At 40.2% G+C, this 20,540-nt stretch overlaps 1 protein-coding gene across 4 annotated transcripts in view; it reads right to left on the bottom strand.

Moving 5' to 3' along the window:
- Nucleotides 1-20,540, bottom strand: part of ARID5B (AT-rich interaction domain 5B) — a 175,651-nt gene that overhangs the window by 77,737 nt on the left and 77,374 nt on the right. For 2 of the 4 annotated variants that reach the window (XM_008532580.2, XM_008532595.2), the window contains 2 exons: nt 11,553-11,783; nt 87-179 (listed from right to left, as the gene is read on the bottom strand). In XM_008532580.2, coding sequence (XP_008530802.1) covers nt 87-179; nt 11,553-11,783 — 324 coding nt within the window. The remainder of the gene's footprint in view (nt 1-86; nt 180-11,552; nt 11,784-20,540) is intronic. The other 2 variants (XM_008532588.2, XM_070611834.1) reach the window with 1 other exon arrangement.

Genomic DNA, 20,540 nt, shown 5'->3' with positions numbered 1-20,540 from the left:
TTTAGAGAGATGATATCAAAGAGTGGATAAGCATATCAGCTTTGAAGCCAGACAGACTTGAACAAGAATCCAGCATGACCACTTACTAGCTCTGTGACTTTGGTTGATGTAAGCTTTTGTAGCCTCTGTTTCGTCCCCTGTGAAGTGCTGGTTAATATGAGCTTCCATATAGTGGCGCTCTAAGGGATAAGTAAGACAACATATGTAAAGGGCTTAGCATAAGGCCTGGCATATGGTACATGCTCACAGAAGCATGGCAATTATTATTATTAGTATACTTGTGCTTTTCATAATGGAAGTAATTTCATAATGAGAAAAATATTTGGAAAAACATATGAGCTGTTTTTACTATTTACTTTTTTTTTCCTCCTTGAAATAGTGTACAAAGAGGGTGAGGGATTGGGAGCAACTGGTTAACTGAAGATTCTGGTTCATTAGGGTTTGCTGCACATAATCTTGCTGCTGCGACGCCATGCCCTTCAGCACTGGGCCACATTCGGGGTATGGCATTAAGAGCACAGGTCGAGAAGCTGATGCCCAATCCCACTGTGGTCTTACCATTACTGCACTAATGTTTAGCCACTGATTTTCCTGATCAGTTCTTCAACTGCCCAATGGAATCAATGACACCTGTCCTCCTGGTTATACAGAGTTGTTTAGAGGCAAGACATCATGGACTGGGTGAAGTCTCTTTAAAAAGTATGAGGAGTGCTCTTCCATGTGAAGGACATTCCTCTCATGAGGTGTGAATACCAGGGCAGAGAGTGGGATGAGCAGTCACCAGGGTTGGGATTGCTGAGGCCACAATCTCTGCGTTTCTGAGGCCACCTCCTCAGCTCAGGCAAATGACATTGGCACCAAGAGTCAGCAAGACAATTTAATGGGGGCTCCACAACACTGCCTGTTTGCTCTACTCCTGACACATTTCAATTTCCTTTCTCTCAGGAACAATGGGACCAAGGCATTCTTCACAGCAAAGATCTGTCATGTGTAAAGACAACCCTCAAAAGAACCAACGAGTGCCAACATCCTCTCTCTTTCTGAAGTCATTTATGTGTGGGGATGGGGCAGGGGTCAGTGTCCTGATAGAATATAGTTTCTGGCACTGTGTGTGACATCAATGTTAAAATATTTAATCTTCTATTTTAAAGACCTAATGTTCACGTCTGGGACTCTAAGGAAGAAAGTGTGTCCTGCTAAACCCTGCATGTTGTGAACTTGCCTTATCCAGGATACTCCATGGAACTCTCCTGAGAAACAGAAGGCCTCATTCTCATCTATAAATAACACAGAGCATGTCAATGATCCATAAAATATCCTTGGGCCATTAAGTGCCATCCATCAAGTAGTTTTCCTAATAATGAACATTATACTGGCTAAGCCTTTTCTTCCCCAATGCCTTCTGATATGATTCCAGCTTGAACTGTGATCTACATCTTGTTCCTGACCCATAGAGCCCATATTTAATTAGAACTTGTCAATGTGCTAATGGTCCTGTCACTGTTCCTTGATTTCCACAAAGAATTCTGATATATGTGGTTTAGAGGCTGGAAAGGTCGATAAGCTGACTTCTGGGTACAGGCTACCGATGGCCCTAACTTAAGGATGCTCCTCAACTTCTTCAGAAAGAACACCCTTCTAGGTTGTGCCATCTCCAGGGCCTGTTAAGCGTTGTAACAAATGAACAATCTTCAACCAAAGACATTGACCAATTTATGAGCAACGTGCTTCTGGTTTGAAAAGTTGAGGAAATGTTGAGAAAAACCCACTTCCTTTGTGCTGGACACTTTCTCTTGAGAGTTCAATCAACTGGCAATGAGCGAAAGCTTAAAGATTGAGGTCAAGAAATACTTGACTCTAAGAAAGGAAGTAAGATGGTGGAGATTTGAAGCTGTCTGGAATCTAGCAGAGTTTCTATATCATTTCAGCAAACACATGTTGATACAAAGATGAGTAGGGCATGATTCTTACCCCCTCTAGGAGCTTAGAATCTAGTGAAGAGAAATGCAATTGAAGCTGTTAACTTTAATACCAAGCACAAGGAAAAAACAACTTTGGAAAAGTACTAACACAGAAGGGACAAAGAGCAAAGTGTCAAAGCTGATTATTCTGAAGCTACTCTTTTGGCCTAGAAGTGGCCCTTTAAGCAGCCAGGAAACCAAGCAGACACCTCACTCTCATATCCCCTACTGCAAAGCTGGTGCAGCCCTCCTTTTCTTTCTTATAGACCCAGGGGAAAATTTCCAATTTAATAAGAGACAAGTTGATTTTTCCTCCAAGAGGCTTCCCCTGGGTCCAAACCACAATGAGGCCCGTGAGAGAAGGGCTCAGGAGCACGTGCTCCCTCAGGGTAAGGTGACATCTTCTAGGAAGGAAAAAAAGAATTTTGCTTGTAGAGACTGTTTTTTGTCTATGCTGAAGCTAAAAATGACAGAGGACAAAACCTCTGTCTTTGAGCTTCGAAGTTCAAAGTATTTTCCATCTCCTCACCTGAAAAAACTTCCTCCTTTTTGAATCCCTTAAGGTCCAGTTGAAGATCCAGTTCCTCTACGAGGCCTCCCCTGACATCTGGGCCCTCTTTCACACATCTTTTAACTCCGGTGGCACCTAGAGCTTGACCTCCTCAGTTAGCCCTTAGCAGACTGCCTGGCAGTGTCCATTATGTGGCAAACCTTTCCCACTTACGAAGCTTGGCAGATGTCATCTCCTCTGAACGTCAAAATAACTCCCGACCCTTAGTTCCACGCTTCTCTCACTTTGTGGTGGAAAAGTGTGCCCACTGGGGTCAGCAGACTGGGCAGGAGGAGGTACTAACTCCCACTTCAGAACATGCTAGGTCTGTGGCCTTGTAGTAACTGTTACCATAAAATGCAGAATTGTTAAGGAACCACAGATAATATTTGCAGTGGCCCATTGCTCTATGTCTTCTCTCAGCCAACTTGATTTTTAAGTGTCTTGAGAGCAGAGACCAACATCCCAACAATGCCTGGAGTTCTGCCTTAAACAGAGTCAGTGCTCAGTGAATGAAAGAACAAGTACCCAAGAAGCATTGGAACACATCAGTCTTTTTCTGCCCAAATCCCATCTGTTCTTTAGTCCTCCAAGATGGCGACTGGAGAGCCAAAAAGGCAGATCAGAGAAGAAATTCTTGGGGAGAGAATTTCTAGGCAACTTCCAAAGGGAGCATAAAGCCCAGATGATGGAATCAAGGTCCACGCCAGCCAGCAATGAGAAGATTTCCTGAGCAGGCAGCACAGCCGGCTCTCGTGCCAAGAGCTTGGCTATTCTGCCTCCTTTGAAAACCCATTACCAAATCATGGCAAGCGAAATTTAATTTTAAAAAGGGAAATGATTTATGTGCTACAGGAATAAAGAAGTGACAGAAGCAGGAAAGCTTGCATACATTTCATTTTTTGAAATTAGACCTATAATTTTTTCATTAAAGGAGGATGCCAAGTTGGGAAAGCCAATGCGTTCTAAGCAGAAAATTACAGAGAGGTGTATAATGAAAGTCCTGTCAGCATTGCAATCCCATGTCTTAAAAAGAGTCCATGAGAACACAGGACAGTTTGCTACCGCCCCCTTCAACTTCTAAATTGTTCCAGCTCTTAAAGGGCTCTATACTCATACCTGCTTCTCTGATGAGATGGAAAGCCATTGAGCCACTGGAGCAGGGAAGTGATTATTCTAGCTGGTGTGCTGAAAAAAGATGAAAGGACAGCAAGGCCTGAAGCAGGGAGATGGAGAGGACAAGAGAGGACAGTGGCTGGCATTAGAGTTTCTTGATCCCAAGCCACTGGTTTTCAGATTTTGAATCTTTATGATCATTCCTGTCCCAACCGCTCCAACACACCCAAGCTCTCTGCATCCTACAGAACTGATTGTACATTCATTGTGTAGAGACCTGGTGGTCAGTTATCTGTTTCCAGTCACCTTGATCTCAGGAAGTCTGAAAGATCTTTCTGAGCTAGGTCTAAGAGGAGAGGCAGTCTAGTGTAATGGTTAATGGCATGGATGCTGAACCAGACTCTCTAGGTTCAAATACTGGTTTTAGCACCTGCTAGCTGTGTAATGTTGCTGTGCTTTAGTGTGCATACCTGTGAAATGAGGGAGAGCAATGATATTGACACACAGTATGCATGTATCCATTCATTCATTTAACCAATATTTATTACACATCTACTATGTGCTAAGTATTGTTCTGGTCCCCAGGCACACGGTTATGAACAAGACAGAAAACTTCCCCACTCTTAAAGAGGTTACATATTTGTCTGGGTAGACAGGGGGGAGACAGACTATATAAACATGTAAAGAAACAAATATAAGAGTTAATTTCAGATAGCGATGAGTTATAGGAAAATAATTATACATTTGGTGATGGGATAGAACCCAACTTGTGGAAAGGGGAAGGTCAGAGAAGACTTCTCTGGGGAAGAGACATTTGAGCTGAGGCTGGAATGATGAGAAGGAGCCAGACCCAAGATATCTGGGGAAACACATTCCATGCGGAAGGACAAACAAACAAATATTTCTGGAATGAATGGATGTTGAATGAGTTTTGGTGGCAAATGATCCCTCATTTTCCCTAGCAGTCTGTATAGGTATGAAACAATTTTGTGGGTGTTTTTTGAGGAACCACTATGGACCTGATATGTAGTTAAGGTTGTGTTGGGTGGTGCAAGAGGTAAGAGAAGATTCTTATACTTAACAATGAGTATTTAAGTAGTATTTACCATGTACCATCTAAGTGCTTTAAGTCATTAACACATTTAATCTGCAGAACCACCCTGTGAAGATTATGGTATGGTCTATATTTATGAGGTATGGTCCACGGCTATCCCACATTTTGCCAATATCTTCCCCACATACTACATTGTAAGCTCCTTAAGAGCGGGGAATTTTTCTGTCTTATTCATGACTGTGTGCACAGGGACAAGAACAATACTTGGCACATAGTAGGTGTGGAATAGATACTGGTGAAATGCATGAATGGATGGGGCCTACTGTGTATCAGGCACTGTGCTGGGCTCTAGGCATCCCTCAGTCCACAGCCTAATCTACAGTCCAACAAACTTAAATCAATCCAGTTCCCCTGACAGGAAAGGATGAAAGAGCTTAGAGACAATCTTCTTTTATCAAGAGGATTTTAAAAATCAAGTGAATACAGACTTACTCTGAACTTCATTCCACCAACCCTAACCCTCACTAGTAATTTTGCCTGTGATTTTTTCAATGACCTGGCTCTTTTCTGTAGTGTGTGTGGTTTTTTTTTTTAATTGATAAAAATATCTGTTTCACCCTAGAAAGGAATATGTTGATATTGCTAATGTAATGGGATATAACTTTCTTGCTTTTCTAGATGAAATGCTAGGTGAAATATTAGCCAATATAGACACAAATCCTTTCTTCTGGGGTGAACAAGAGTTTATTGTACTCATGAGTCCAAATAACTTTTTAATAACCCATTGAGTCCACTCAGCTACAAAAGGAGTCCAGAGTTATTTTAAAATATCCTTTCAAGTTCCAAAAATAGAAAAGAAATCCACTAATCCTACCCATTCCATATGACTCTGTAAATTAATTTACGGTAGCAACATAAAAACTCTTTTCACTAACCCCCAAGAGAGACGGTACCCTAGCTTCCAATGTCTCTGCCCAAGGAGGTCTGCCCTCCAGCCCTCTTTGCATCTTACTGTCCTGGAAACCAAGGCCATGTGTTAATCATTACATGCACTATGAGCACATCCGATTCACCTCAACCAGCAGATTTATTTGGGTCTGGTTTATGATTTTGCATGATGAACTTAACATTCTCTGTCCCCACTTTGGCAGCACATAAAGAGGAGGCACCAAGAGCGGTCTTGGTTAGACGATTCTCTAATGATAAATACTACCTCTAGAAAATTTCCAAGACAAAGCAGTCCTCCAAATGGGATCTCTGAAGGACAAGGTCTTCTGCACAAACAGCACAACTTCTTCCCCACTTGGCTTCAATGAAAGAGAAACGGCTGCCTTGTTATCATTTTGGAGCTCGGTGGGCCCCGCGGGCAGGCAGCAGAAGCCCGAGTGTGGACAGTGGCCAGAACAAAGCCATTTGATCATTGACATCCACTGTGACCATGAAACCTACTCTGGCAAGGAAAAAAGTGTTTACTCACTTACAAATTCCCATGATCCTTAACAAAACAACTGCCTTTCCTTTCATTTCCAGCAAAACATGTGATGTTTAGAGGGGAAGAGGCAGAGTCCAGCTCGTCCTTTACGGTTCAAAATAATTTTATACATCCTGAGTTTTCTTTCATAAAAAAGTCAAGGTTTCGTCCCCTCTTCTGTTTCCCTACCCCCCTTTGCCTTTTCTTTTGTCCATAATGTCATTATTTCACCCAACAGGAAAACGGAGAGGGAAAGTTCAGTGCAGAAAAGCTTCTTTAAATCATACTGTAAAACGTAGAAAACTTTTCCTTTCCATTAAGGTTCCAGTAAGAGCCTCGGAGCCTTAGGGAAACGATTCCCCTATTATTCAAAGAGCAAGATTGGTTTAGATGACTACAAGCTGTCCACGGCCGAAGATCCTAGCAGAAACAGTAGAGAGTCTGCACTTACCAACAAGATTTTTTTTTAATCAAGTGAGTACAAATTTTCCTGAGCCTAGTGAGTGGGCTGTTACACCTGGATTTTACAGAAGGGACAAGTGAGGGACCTTATGTCACTTGCCCATTGGCACGGCAAATCAGACAGTTGAGCCTTGATTAAACCTGGGCTATTTGCCTATAAGCCTAGTACTCTTTCTACTGTACCATACTGTCCCACTGCTCCCCCCTAGCCCTTTGGCAGAGTATATGTTTTAATATTGACGTAGCCAACTTCTTCTCCCCGAAGATTAGAGCTCGTTGTGTTCAACACATGGACTAAACACCAAGATGACAGTCCATCTCATCTCTGTTCCTCTCAGGTAAATTACCACATCCTTTCTCTAACCCCATCTCATTCGGTCAAGAAACACACTCACACACACAACCATCTGCCAAAGAACTTAGAAGCACAACTTCTTATGTCTCTTTGCAATTCAAAACTCTAACCAAAATAAACTGAATTTTTATTATTTTTTGAATCAACCTTATCTTAATCCATTTAGGCCTACCCACCTTTGAGGACTCATTTCATCTCATTTATGCATACTGGGTCTGCCTGACAATCTCTCTGATAGAAGCCAATACCTTAAAGTTATCCATTTATCTGCAGTACTGTGTGTGCCTCTGTTTGGATTTAGCTGTCAACACTTCACACATGTGAAATCAATCTGTGTGATATTAATGTAAACATTGTGCATTACAAACTGGTGGACATTTTATCGTTCCAACAGGAAAAATAGACAAAATGTTTGCATGTATGTGTTTTCTCTACAGCATAGACAATAACACAATATAAATGACAGTATGTGTTTTTACAAAAGAGGAATCGAATTATAAAAAGAGGTAAAAGGAAAGTGGGAAGCTGTTGGAGAAGACTCAGGTTAGGAGATTCTAACAGGATAGTGGGGCAGGATTATGCATCGGGTAAAGATTTTCATGAAAAATATTGTCATCCCTAATGTCACTTTCCCCTCATTCTTATTATAATCTCATTTCCTAATTGCATGTGCAATACAACCAGTTTTCATAACGCTTTAATGGGGAATCCATTGCTTTAGTTTTAAAAAGAGCCAATTCTCTTGTGCTAAGAAAAGAGCACATTGCCTTTAAGAGATTTGTAACTGACAAGATGGAAGAATGCGGGCAGGATGTCAAGGCTGAAGCTTTTCAATCACCTACCATTAATATGATTCAATTTATGCTTATGTCATAGGTTTAGACATTGCACAGTGCTGTAAGCAAGGAAGGGACTTGAATAAAATATAACGAAGAAAGCAGATGGTATGCTATCAAAACCCTTCAAGCCTAAAATAACCTTTCCCAAGTTAGGAGGATAGTTAATTAGAACCAGGACATATTTACTCTATTCTGAATATCTCAATGTAAATAAAAATCAAAATGACACTACTGTAATGTGGAACTAAATGATGAAATTTCATCTATTCTCTTTTTCTTTAATAGTTTCTAATCAAACTTTTCATTAAATAGCTTCATAAAATTCCATGGAGAATTTATTTACAGGGACTCATTGTAGATTTAAAAGCCTTACTTTTATTGTTCAATTAGACTTGTTATTCAGTGGACATTAAAACAATGGGCAAGGGGAAGGTGTCTGAGCAGCCAGGCAAGGTTGTCACACACAGCAAAGTCCGTTTTCAGAGACGAGCCCTGGAAAGGCAAGGAAGCTGCCCAGCACACGGAGAAAATAGGGGGGCAGGCCTGCCCAAGAAGGAAAGCCCAGTTCCACTTCTAAAGCCACTGCCTGGGTTCGTCCCAGCCCTGGTCCACCAACTCACATTCATATCTCTCTGGTAGAGAGAGCATCAGGCCATTTACTAAGGGAAAACAAACCTAAGAGAGGCCAACAGTTGACCCAGGGTGAAGGCAGCCATTCTTAATGTGGAGAGTCAGCACATTTTATAATTTAGATATTTCCAACAGTTTTCTATTACCCTCTCTCTCTATCCTTTAAAACCAGATCCAGTACTGCCTTTTCCGTGAGACTTTCCCCCACCCTCCCCATGATCACCATCTCCAGCCACGCCACCTCTCCCACCCCCCGGCTTACTGAGAAATTCCTACCGTACTTGCTTTCTGCAATGCTCACCAAATACTTAATCATTGACTTTCTTGTAACATTAGTTAACCTTTCAGGTGCGTTAATCCTGTCTTCCCCAATTAGATTTTAAATTCTCAAAACAAGCAACGACTGTGTTTTATTTATCTTTTGAACACCCTCAACCACCTCCACTCCTTAATCCCATTTAACAGAAGAAAGCAAAAAATATGTTAGTTAATAAAATAAACATTATTTAATCATAGGAAAGCAGACACTGTCCTTTTGAGAAGGGCCTTGGAGGTATTTTAGGGCAATTTATGAATTTCATGTGTCAAAGGTGTAGCTGCTAAATGCTATAAACTCTTTGCCATCAGCTCCACCATTCATCCACCTGGTGATATGGCTAATAAAATTTGATTTTTACAGCCTAGGCATACTGTTACCTAAATTACATTTGACCAATTACTGAAGTCACCAAATGTGTGGTACAGAATATATACTGTGTAGCAAATTCATCTGTGGGCCCCCTGGCACTCGTGGTAATCTGACAGAAGTGTTTCAGTCATCTGGCAGTGTTTAATATTAGGAACATTTGTTTAATGCTAGTCACTAATTAAATTTATGTTCTTCCACCAACTGTTAGTCGGTTGGAGAGACCCAAGCCCGCGTTCTGAGGAACGTCTTAACCCATGTTGATTTCAAATACAACCAGTTGGAGGTTTCAAAGAGCGTTCTCTGGAAATTTAGCTGTGTGACCAAAAGTGGAAGGTGGGGGAGGGATGCCAGTGAGGGTGTTCAAATTAAGTCAAAATGAGCTGTTTTTGTTCACTTACTAAAATGAAATACTATAAGAAGTACAAACTATTTGAAGTACACACTGAACTGAAAAACGAAAATCTAATACTCTAATTATTATACTAGCCATCTAGGAGCTCTTTAAAGGTACCTTATTCCAAAAGAAAATTTCCACTTTAAGAGGCTGGAGAGGAAAAAGAGCATTAAAATTAGCCATACCAGAAGAAAGTTCAGGAAAACATTCAAAAGTCAGATGCTTGTGTTTGTGAGAACATTTAAAACTAATTTAGTAACTCAACAACCATTGTGATCACTATTAAATTGGAACTTCTTTCTGTTACCAATTCTAGATGTAACAGCTTTGAAACTCAATGACTAATAACTCAAATTAGCCAAAGGTTAAAACATTTTTTCATTATTTTACATTGTGAAACTCTAATTCTGAATACTCTTAAATGAGGGAAAGCATTCTTTCAGTTTTCTTTTGTGTCAGGAATTTAGAGACCTCCTGAGCAGCAGGCAGGACGGATGGTCTGCGAGTAGAAATATGGAAGAAGAACTCCAAAAAGAAGTATTGAAAAGGGAAGATTTGTAAATGCTGATCTGAAGAGGAAGTACTTTTAAAAATGTATTGGATATGTTCATCTACTTGAATAAAATGGTTATTTGAATATTACAAATATGACAATAAACTCTTTTGGGAAGAAGGAAAAGATAAGGTATAAACACTAGTACTCCCTTATAGATTGACAGTGATTTGATAAGCTAGAGTGTGAAAGGCATCTGAAAAAATGGTTCATAATAAAAAAAAGTCATGTCCAGTGAACTTACGTCCCCTTCCTCTCTTTCTTCCCTGCCTTCTTGAATCATTAGATCCCAGCCTCTCCTCCTTGCCCCTCCTCTGCCCATACACCTACTTACAATATCCCTCCCACAGCAGCTACAGGGCTGCTGGGATCATGAATAATCACATTGGAAAGGCCACACTGGACCCCAAAACCATGCCGAGGCCTGTAATGGTTAAGCAGAATAATCTGAATTTGAATAATCTGCAAACTAGGGATCTTTAGGAAAACATTAGCCAACAGAATCAAGGACTTTTCCAGCTCAAAGGGACCCTGTACTCTCTCTAGACCAGAGGTCTCAACCTCTTCTCCACCCAGGTACTCACGAGGGACTCAGCATGGCTCAGTCGTCACACTGGTCACTCTACTGTAGCGATTCCAGAGAAGGGGTGGGGTGAGGGTGGGGGATGTTCATGCCTCTGTTAGGATAGGAATTTCCAAGGAACATGTGTAGTTTGGTAAAGTACCCTGGGAGTATTCTGTATCCCTGCCTAGCCTGTTGAGAACCACTGATATGGTCGAATCTCTTCAACAAACAGATGAGAAAGTGAAGATTCGAGAGATGCGATCTTGGCTTGCCTCCAGTCATTCACTGAATCATGCAAGGTCTCCTAAACTGATATTGTGGTATCTTCTCCTCCTTCCCTTCTATCTATAAAGACACGTGACCAATCAGTTAGGCAGAGATGCAGATAAAGATCCATGTGCCCACCAAAGATGGAAATATATATATGTATACAAATACATTCATACACATGAAAAAATTCAGGGGCATGGGTATCTATCGTCTATCTGTCTGCCTATCTATTCACCTGACAATACTGAAGCGGTTACAATTGGTGCATTTTTTTCAGTTCCTTATAACACTGAAAAGGGAGCGATCAGTTAAATAAAAAAATCAGTATCTGAATAGCCAAAGCCTTTTAAGAAAGCACTAACATGAAGGTTTCCTGTCCTAAAGTCCAATTTCAAGGTCGACCAAGCAACTTCAGACTCTATATTGAACAACAAATTCGAAATAACAATCTTTTATCTTGGTAAACAGGGGCTGCCAAGGAGGCAATGATGCTGTATAATGCAGTAATTTGGGGGATGGGAGGGGTGGAGTGGCACATTGGGCTCGTGAAAATAAGCCCTGTTCTCCATCACTGCTCTCCACAAGAACTGAGAACAACTAAACACACACGCACAAGCTTCATGTAGGAAAAAAAAAAGACTCACCAAACTCATCGCATATACTCTCATTCTCTATGAGAGTTGGGTGGTCAAAGGTGTCCCGACAGTACAGGATCTGAGGGTTCTTGCTGACCACTGCAATGCCCCCCAGGGCTAATGCAAACTGGTCCGTTAGAATGGAAGACGGCTTATCCTGGATGCGTTTCAGCATCGAGCGGTACCGGCAGTACTGAGGGTAGCTGAGAACTATCACGTTCGTTTCTTCCTCGTCCTCCCCTAGACAAACGAGAAAACACTTCCATTACCCTTCTCCCTCCAACAAAGAACTGTCACAGCCATGATACAAGTTCAATGATTACTTCTGGTTTTGTACTAAAAATGTAGTCTTCAACAAGACTCTTATACCAGTTCATCTTATCACAGTCTGGCTAATGCCAGTATCCCCTCCAGCCCCATCTCACCAATCCAGTTCCACAGCAAACACTCAGGCTACCCGCAGAGAAAAGAAAAAGTGGAGAAAAGAAAGAGTGGGATGACCCTATTGACAGATAGAGTAATGCTTCGGTCACCATCAAGCAGCAGAACCAAAACACTGTTTCGAAAGAATTTTATATATATTTTAAGCATTAAAGTCATCATCGTAGGAAAAAATCAGAATTTTCTTGAGCTTCTTTATACTTATTTTCACAGCCAGCTATTACTTTTATTTTGGATTATATAGTCTTTTGGTGCTTGAAGGCTCTGGAAAGGTCATCTGGCCCCAGAGAGATGTCCATGGGTCTAAATACATCATCTGCTTTGGAGGTCCTTTGTGCTGTTCAACAAATATTTCTTGTTCTCTTTACGGACCCTGTGGAGAGACCGTGCTCCTCAGCCCACTGGAGTCAAGTGGCTGTGTGACTTGTTTTGGCCAATGAAATACGACAGAAGTGGGTGGCTCCTTTAAGTGCCAGTGTGTAACTGACCACACTCTCTCCTTCCCTTTGTTCTGGACATCTGTAATATTTCAGGGAGTTGCTGCTCTGCCAGTCTGGGTTTTGGAGGGAGAATAACATGGAGCAGAGCCCCTGGTTGATCCTAAATGGACATATAGCATAAGCAGAAAACAAACCTTTGTTGTTTTAAAGGAGACTGTGATTTGGGGGTTATTTGTTTTTGCAGCATGATCTATCTCAACTTGATTAATATGCCCACCTCTCCACCCTCCCCGAACCCATACCTCCCATCTTCTAATGTTCCTCAAATCCATCTGGTAACTTGGCACATCTCAGAGAACCACACCGGGAGGACTTCCCAAGCATGCTTGTGAAAGAGCTCCATCAGAACCAACTTAACTCAGGAGGACATTTCAGCAACTTTAATGAAGCTCCCTCTAACAATGATCTTAACGCTTATTTACATCTCACTATATTAATGCTTATTTATAAAAACCAGATTCTGCATGGATGAATCTTTCCTTCGTCTTAAGCTTGAGAAATGGCAAACACTCGCCGTTGGTGGCCTGCCACCTGCACAACGTCAAGCTGAATTTAGGCTCCATGACCCAGTTTGACATTGCTCTGTGTAACCACACCATCAGGGCGTTTGTAAGCAATTCCCAGATATCTCACTTGCTTATCCAAAGGGAAAACACTCCATATTTCGAGCTCTTACCCTGCTGCAGGGAATTGCACAAGACAGTTGTTAAGGATACCAACATTATCGTGGCCATCTGGTAACCAGTGGGAGACGAATGAGTAAGGACAGAACATAATGATGGAACATAACCAGTACCAGTGGAAGGTGTGCATGTGACCTTTTCAGATAGGAGGCCAATCCCCAGATGTATTTCTAATTATGTTCACTTAGTTCCTCAGGCTGGAGGCTTCTTCAAGAATGGAGATGTTTAGCTGCTTTCAAGATGACATCTTTTAACAGTTTACATTTCTTAGACTCCTGCCTGGTTTGTGGGTAGCCACTTTGTCAGCTGGCACACTTAATTAAAAGGAAATATATTTACATTGAAGGAAAGTCCCCAAATAAAAAGTGGTTTTGAGATGCTGATATATGTCCCAAGACATGCCAATTTGAGATTTTTACAGCAGACCAAGACACGAGTTCACACTTTGGGTTCAAATCTGTGCTTTCTATAGAGTTAAAGCACAAAAAGTTTTAGTGGAAATACTCACAAACATCATCAGGACTCCAGAGTATCTAAGTGCTAGTTGAAGAAGGAGCCCCCAGTGTGGCAATTCTATCATTCAATATTTGTTATTCTATTTGTCCAAGATGTTGAGGATGAGAGAGAGGGGAATAACCATGAACCCCCAGGACTTACGGCAGTATGCCCAGCACCTAATACCAACTCCTGTCAATGAGAAATACTATGCAAATACTATGACAGCTTCCAAAATTCTACCTTGGCTGTGCTATTGGCTTTCTGTGAAGGGGGAAGTTGCACTAGTTTCTCCAAGTGTTCTTGAAACGAAATGGAGAAAGTTGTGCTTTTTAGGTTAAATGAGGGCAAAGGAATTGATGCTTTGGAGTTAGTTTCACAGCAGAAAGTGTCACCTAGACTCTTGAGACCACTTCACTTCCTTCCTATGCCTTCATTCTCCTTCTGTTTTTCTCTGATCATTTTTCATGATGATGCCATCTCTAACCGCTTCCTCATTCTCTGTTCTGGATGGAATCAACTCCTTGGCGATTAGAAATGACCTCTTTCTCTCTCTCTCTCTACCTCATCTTAGCTTGAAACACTTATCCTTCTTTTTTCATGCAGTTCCCAAAACACTAGACAAGCCAGGAATCCTTCTCTTCCTGTTGGAAGAAAAACAGCAAGTTCCCCCGATCTCAAGTCATGGAAACATGTCCTACGATGACCATTCATTCTGGAGAAAATCTCTCTGAGTGCTCCTGGGACTGTCCACATCAGAATTACATAGGGTGCTTCTAAAAAAGCAGAATCCAGGGGTCCATCAGGAACAACTGACTCAGAATCTCTAAAGTTGGGACTAGGAATTTACATTTTTTTTTTTAAAGTTTTTTTTTCCTTTTTCTCCCCAAAGGCCCCCGGTACATAGTTGTGTATTCTTCGTTGTGGGTCCTTCTAGTTGTGGCATGTGGGATGCTGCCTCAGCGTGGTCTGATGAACAGTGCCATGTCCGCGCCCAGGATTCGAACCAATGAAACACTGGGCCGCCTGCAGCGGAGCGCGCGAACTTAACCACTTGGCCACGGGGCCAGCCCCAGGAATTTACATTTTTAACAAGCTCCCAGGTAGCTCATGCACATTAAACTACCTCTGAGTGTGACTTTAGCTTTTTGCATAGATTTATAGTAATTTATTTAGTTTGGATTTTGATGCCTCTCTCTCTCTATATATATATACATATAGATATATAGACAGATATAAATATATTTATACATTCAGTTTTCACGTATATGCTTGTATCCAAACCCGCATTATACCTAGAACAGAATACAGGACCAAATACCCTTCCCCTTGCCACTCTCCCAGGATTGTTGCAGGTATCACTGAACACAGCAAATGAAAAAAGCCCTCTTAACCAAAAATATGAGAGACTGAGGTACTGTTTTCCTGTTTAGAAAGCAGAACAAATACTACTGCGTTTTATGGTACTAATAATAAAACACTAAAATGAAAATAATAAATAATAAAACCTATGTATCTATTTAGTTCCTCACAATAATCCTACAAGTAGTAGGATTACTATTTTTTTTTAACATCCTCCAATTGAGAGTTGGGAAAACTGAGTTTCAGACACCCAAGTGACTAGTTTGGGATCTCAAAGAACTAGAAAGTGATGAAGAGGAGACTATAACCCAATTTTTTAACTCCAAGCTCGATGAGCTTTTCATTATGACAAAATGTCTCGAATCACAATAATAATAATAATAGAGATTTAACTAATTTACAATATTAGGGATAAGGATGGTGGCCTTTGATCAAGTGAAATCTGAGACTTCTGTTTCATTGAGAACTGTAGAATTCAGCCAGTGGTATGCCAGAATTACTCTATTCTGGTTAAGTTAGCTTGTTATAATTTTGGAACACTGCAATTCCCCATTATGTAACAACATTATTGACACACTTTTCATGTATATCAACTTTCTGCTTCCCACTCATGTGATAGGAAATAAAGCCGACTCTAGGCGGTGCAAGCCCAGAACCCCAGCCCTTCATTAACCTCTTTCCACACTAAGAGGCTAGAGGCACAGCTGGAACCCAGGCTAATGTGGCAATGCTTAGTGATGCCAAAACAAAAATGATGATAACTTTCTTGCTTATGAGCAGAACCACCCATTTGGACCAAAATTTTGGCATTGGTTGGACAGCGGCAAATTTCCAACCTTACAATTACCTCTTCCCAGAGGAGTTGCCTTTAATATTTACAAAAACCAGAGAAACCCCATGAGACCCTCAGGACTCCTGTGAAGGTGGACAAAGCATTCCAGTGAGAGTCAAGAGAAGATCCAGAGTGAAGGTGGGACCTGGAAGTACCAGCAATTCATCCAGGTCAAAGTTTCACTGAGTGAAGACGCCTGAGTCTCTTCTTTGTAGTCTCGGCAGACATTTATTTAACTGGAAAAACATTATCTTTCTCAAGACAAAGTGTGGTCACCTTAATGTGAAAGGTATGTATAACAGAGGGTAAAATTATGAGTTTGGAAGAGCTTTCTAGATCTAAAATTCGATGATCCTATAACTCCCTTCTAAGCCTTTACATTAACTTCCTCCTGATACAGCTACAAAAATATTAAATTGTTCAACAGCTGTCGTGTTTTATTTTGCCCAAGTACGCTAAGAAACAAATAAAGCCAAACAACTCTTCCCAGAATTCTTATTTAAATTCCTCAGCTACTTCTTTGCTCCTTATGCATTTCATATACACACAAACACTCCTGGGCAAAGGTACTCATGAAGAAGGGCTGCCAATAAATGTTGTGTGGGACATTTCTCCCTCTCCAATTCGTGACAGGTCTAGTAGACAAATCTAAGAATGAATAAAGAATGGATAAATTGCACATTTGTTTAGGAAAAGACAAACAAAGTGTTCCTAGAACAGAGATTTTCTTTCAACCACACCCACATAGGAAAAGAAATCGAAGTATTACCCTAAGGAGTCTTCCTCTAACACACTCTGGTCAGTGGCAGTTGGTTAGGTTATATATACATTACTTGATTTCTGTCAACAGAAAATGATCAGCAATAAATTGCTGGTACCAAAGACTGAAATTTTAAACCATGATTATGCTATTCTATTAAAATGTCATCTCATTCCTCAATTCCCCCTCAACCAAAAAAAAAAAGTGAACGTGCCTATTTTAAAACGAAATATTCAAAGGGAATAAGAGACCCCAAATTACTAAACCTCATTTCAACTTCAATGAAAAGAACTTTGCCTATTAAAAGTTAATACCTAAAGTACACTGCTTGTAATGCTCAACCAAAATTACTCTAATCCTGCGCTTATATCATAATTACACGTTTTGTTAACCTCTCCCAATGTCAATTTTTCACTTATTTATATATTTTCAAAGTCCAAAACAGAATTCCACAGAGAAACTGTAATTATAACATGAGACTCCACCCAAGCTTTTCAAACAGTAACTGTATACCATTGCTTTAATCCTCAGAGTTGGGCTGGGGGTGGGGAGGGGGTGGAGGGAGAGGGTAAGAGCAGGCATTCATTCTCAATAGCACGTTGCTCAAGTTGTCTTTGCACAAAGAGAGATGCATGAAATGGCAAACACAATGAATTAATGGAGCATTGACTTTCAAATATCCATAATGCTATTTTTTTAAATAGATAATGGTGGCCAAATGCACAGAAGGCTGAAAACATAAATTCTGGAGGAGAAATTTGCTTTCATCCCTTGCACAACAATTTAGAAATGTAACTTTCTTTTTCATTCTGGGGGGATGAGGGAAGGCTTGTTTCGGAAACATCACACTATTATGCTTACTGAAAACCACTATAATCTACTTCTAACATCAGTAAGCTTGAAAAAAAAAATCTTAAAAAAAAACCGTCGCCCTGGGATTTTAGAGAGCCTGGTGGAAAAAGTATGCATGTTCCTTCCTGTACCTAATTACCTCAACTGAAAAATCTGCCAAGTATTTTGCCCTTTAGTTCTCTTAATCGTATTAGGGCAAATGCATTTGGATGCCAATAGAAACAAACATTTAAAGATTTTCACTTAAAAGATTCCAAATATGTATGAAGGTTATGTTTGAGGCACAATGTCCCTAGTCCTTCAAAGACAACATAAAGTGTTCTTTTTTTTTTCCCAAGCAAATATGAATTTGCTCATGTTATAAAACTTGAAGTCTAGTTTTGAGACAATTAAGTAAAATAATGTCAATATGAGAGGCTCTTACAATGATTTATGCTTCTTTCTGTTACTTTATTACATTAGACATTCCTTTCTCAAAGCTTTGTACTTTTCACTGTGCTCCTAGCAACCAACCCACGGCAAAGCATCAACTTTATATACCTGGCAGTATTCCAATTCTTACTGCTATTGACAATTATATTGAAGTTTCCATTTAATTGCTGCTCTGTTGTGACACTGAATATTTGTCATAATTAGGCATTTCCTATTTTCCGTCCATTCATTTTTGATTATTACTGAAAATGAAATTTTTTTATTCCAGAAAAACCTAAGCATGAAAATTGTACAGATAAGAGTAGCCACAGCTGTTACTATCATTACCAACATTGTAACATGCAGCATAAAAAAAAAAAAAGAATATAATTTCTCGGAAGGTAATTTTCCTTTCAGTCTAAGTGCTCTTATTCATCTTACAGTTACTCAATGATTTCCTGTTCTAATTACAGGACATTATACAGAAAGACATTTGTAAAAGGGAAATGCAGCCGTGCATAGGACTAAATGGCTTGAATTGGTTGAAAATGTTTAAAATTCCAAAGTTGTACCTCAACTTTATCAATTCCTGATTACAATGCTGTGTAAATGTGTAATGTGTCCCACCATATTTTTAAACCTCTCTTAAGGCAGTCAACTTGGTCCCCAAAGTGAGCACACATCAAAGGGGAAAATACATTTGCAGTTAAACTGATGTCGTGGAGCTGGGGTGGGGAAAGATCAGTTGCGTTCTTTTTTTCCCTCATCAAAGCTGTTAAATTGGAGGCATGCCAAGACAAGGAGTGGAAAATATTAATAATAAAAATAAATTAAACGCCTGATTAAAAGGGAAAGAGAACAAGATTCCATCCGGAATAGAAATGAAAATGCCACAAACTATTTCATAAAAACATACTGTGACGTAAATTACACATCAGTATTGCACTGTTGTGGTTATTTTGAGAAATGGTTTGTACTGTAAGTCAGCTGGTGCTGCCCCACCCTTAATGATTTTGTAATTCTCTACACAGTAAGCAAGCGGGGCAGCCCAGAGATTGCTAAGACAGAAAACAGACCTAGCCATACAGAACTGGCAATAAAAAGATAATGTACTTTTAACATAACAGAACAAGAAGATTGGCTTTATTAACTAAAAAACTACTTTAAATGGTCCCCAGCTTGCCATTTGTTTTGATAAATGGAAAGACAGATCTTCCCAAGATAGGCAACAAAAACATCACTGAAGAACTTATAAAAAGAAAATGTGGGAAAATATATCAGTGCACGGTGGCAAACGGAACAAAGAATATTTCAAATGCAAAACCCAGGGTTGTAGCCAGCTGTTTCCAAACACAAGTCACTTCAAATGGATGGACACACACAAATATAAAAATATGGATTAATATGTTAATATCAGCCTTTGCCCTTATGGTTGTTTCATGACTCAGAAAAGAAAACAACACAAAGCTAAACTAACAGCAAACACTGCCATCACTCCCAGTAACAAATGAACCCACTGGGAAGCCAGCCAGCTCCACCTCCAAGGTTCTCCCAAATGCTCACTGAGTTCTAAGCCACATTCAGGAGCTACACTAGATTTCATCTTGAGAATTCTGCATCTTATTTCCATATGGCTCATCTCAGCCAAATTTAAATGTCACACAAGACAGGGATTATGCAATAAGTATATCTACTGCTGAGACCACATGGCCACACTGACGCATAGGTAAAGCGGTGTCTACGTTTGGGGTGTGATCCTAAGGCGCTCGACCTACCTTAACTTGCTTCCCCTTCACAGAGTTAACTGTTAAGCCACAGTCAACCGTTCACTGTTAGTATAAATGAGTTTTAGTATCTGAAGAAGAAAATATAAAGGACCCATGAGAACACCTGGGAGCCAGGGCTTAGAGAAAATTTCTCCTACTCTAAAATTATGCCAAATGTTTTCTCAGAGATTAATTTATGCATTTATTTATTTCGTAGTGACCCAGGTAAGGCTATTATATTGGATTTGAACTTAATTAAACTCAACCCTCTGTTGGTTTACAAGGAGCTATGACTAAGATCCGATCAGCCTCTATGGTTTCCAGGACAAAGCTGCTATAAGAAAAGGAAACTTGACCATCATTAGCGCAACTGGCCTTAAAAATCATAATAACTTCTGCCATCTTTCCTCGTGGAATACCTACATGGCTTTTTATTTTTCAAGTTGCGTTGTACACCTGCCGTCATTGCAAGAATCACAATTCCATTACTGTAGCAGCTGTAGAAACCTTTGACACTTGAGCGACTTTCCTGAACCCCCAAACTGACGAAGAAAGCTAATTAAGGTGTGATCCTGGACAGATCAATAGCTAAATGATTAACTTCCACACATTACTCTCTCAGCATCCAAGATCCACAGTTGTGCCTTAACAAAATGACTAATCACTATTTGCCATGACTTTCACGGACATGATTATTTCACAAGTAGTTAACACAGACGAGACTAAATCTCATAGTTTCTAACATGATTTATATCAGGGGAAAAAAATGTGTGTGTGGAGAACCAAATACCAAACAGTGTAGGACTAATATTGATTACCTAATGCCTAGCATTTTGAAGGCATTCTATACATATCTACATACACACACACATATACATACAAGTGTATGTGTGTG

Source organism: Equus przewalskii, chromosome 1 (genome assembly GCF_037783145.1).
Source record: "Equus przewalskii isolate Varuska chromosome 1, EquPr2, whole genome shotgun sequence".
In the NCBI taxonomy this organism is placed as follows: Eukaryota; Metazoa; Chordata; class Mammalia; order Perissodactyla; family Equidae; genus Equus; species Equus przewalskii.
This window is presented reverse-complemented; position numbering and strand designations above follow the sequence as displayed.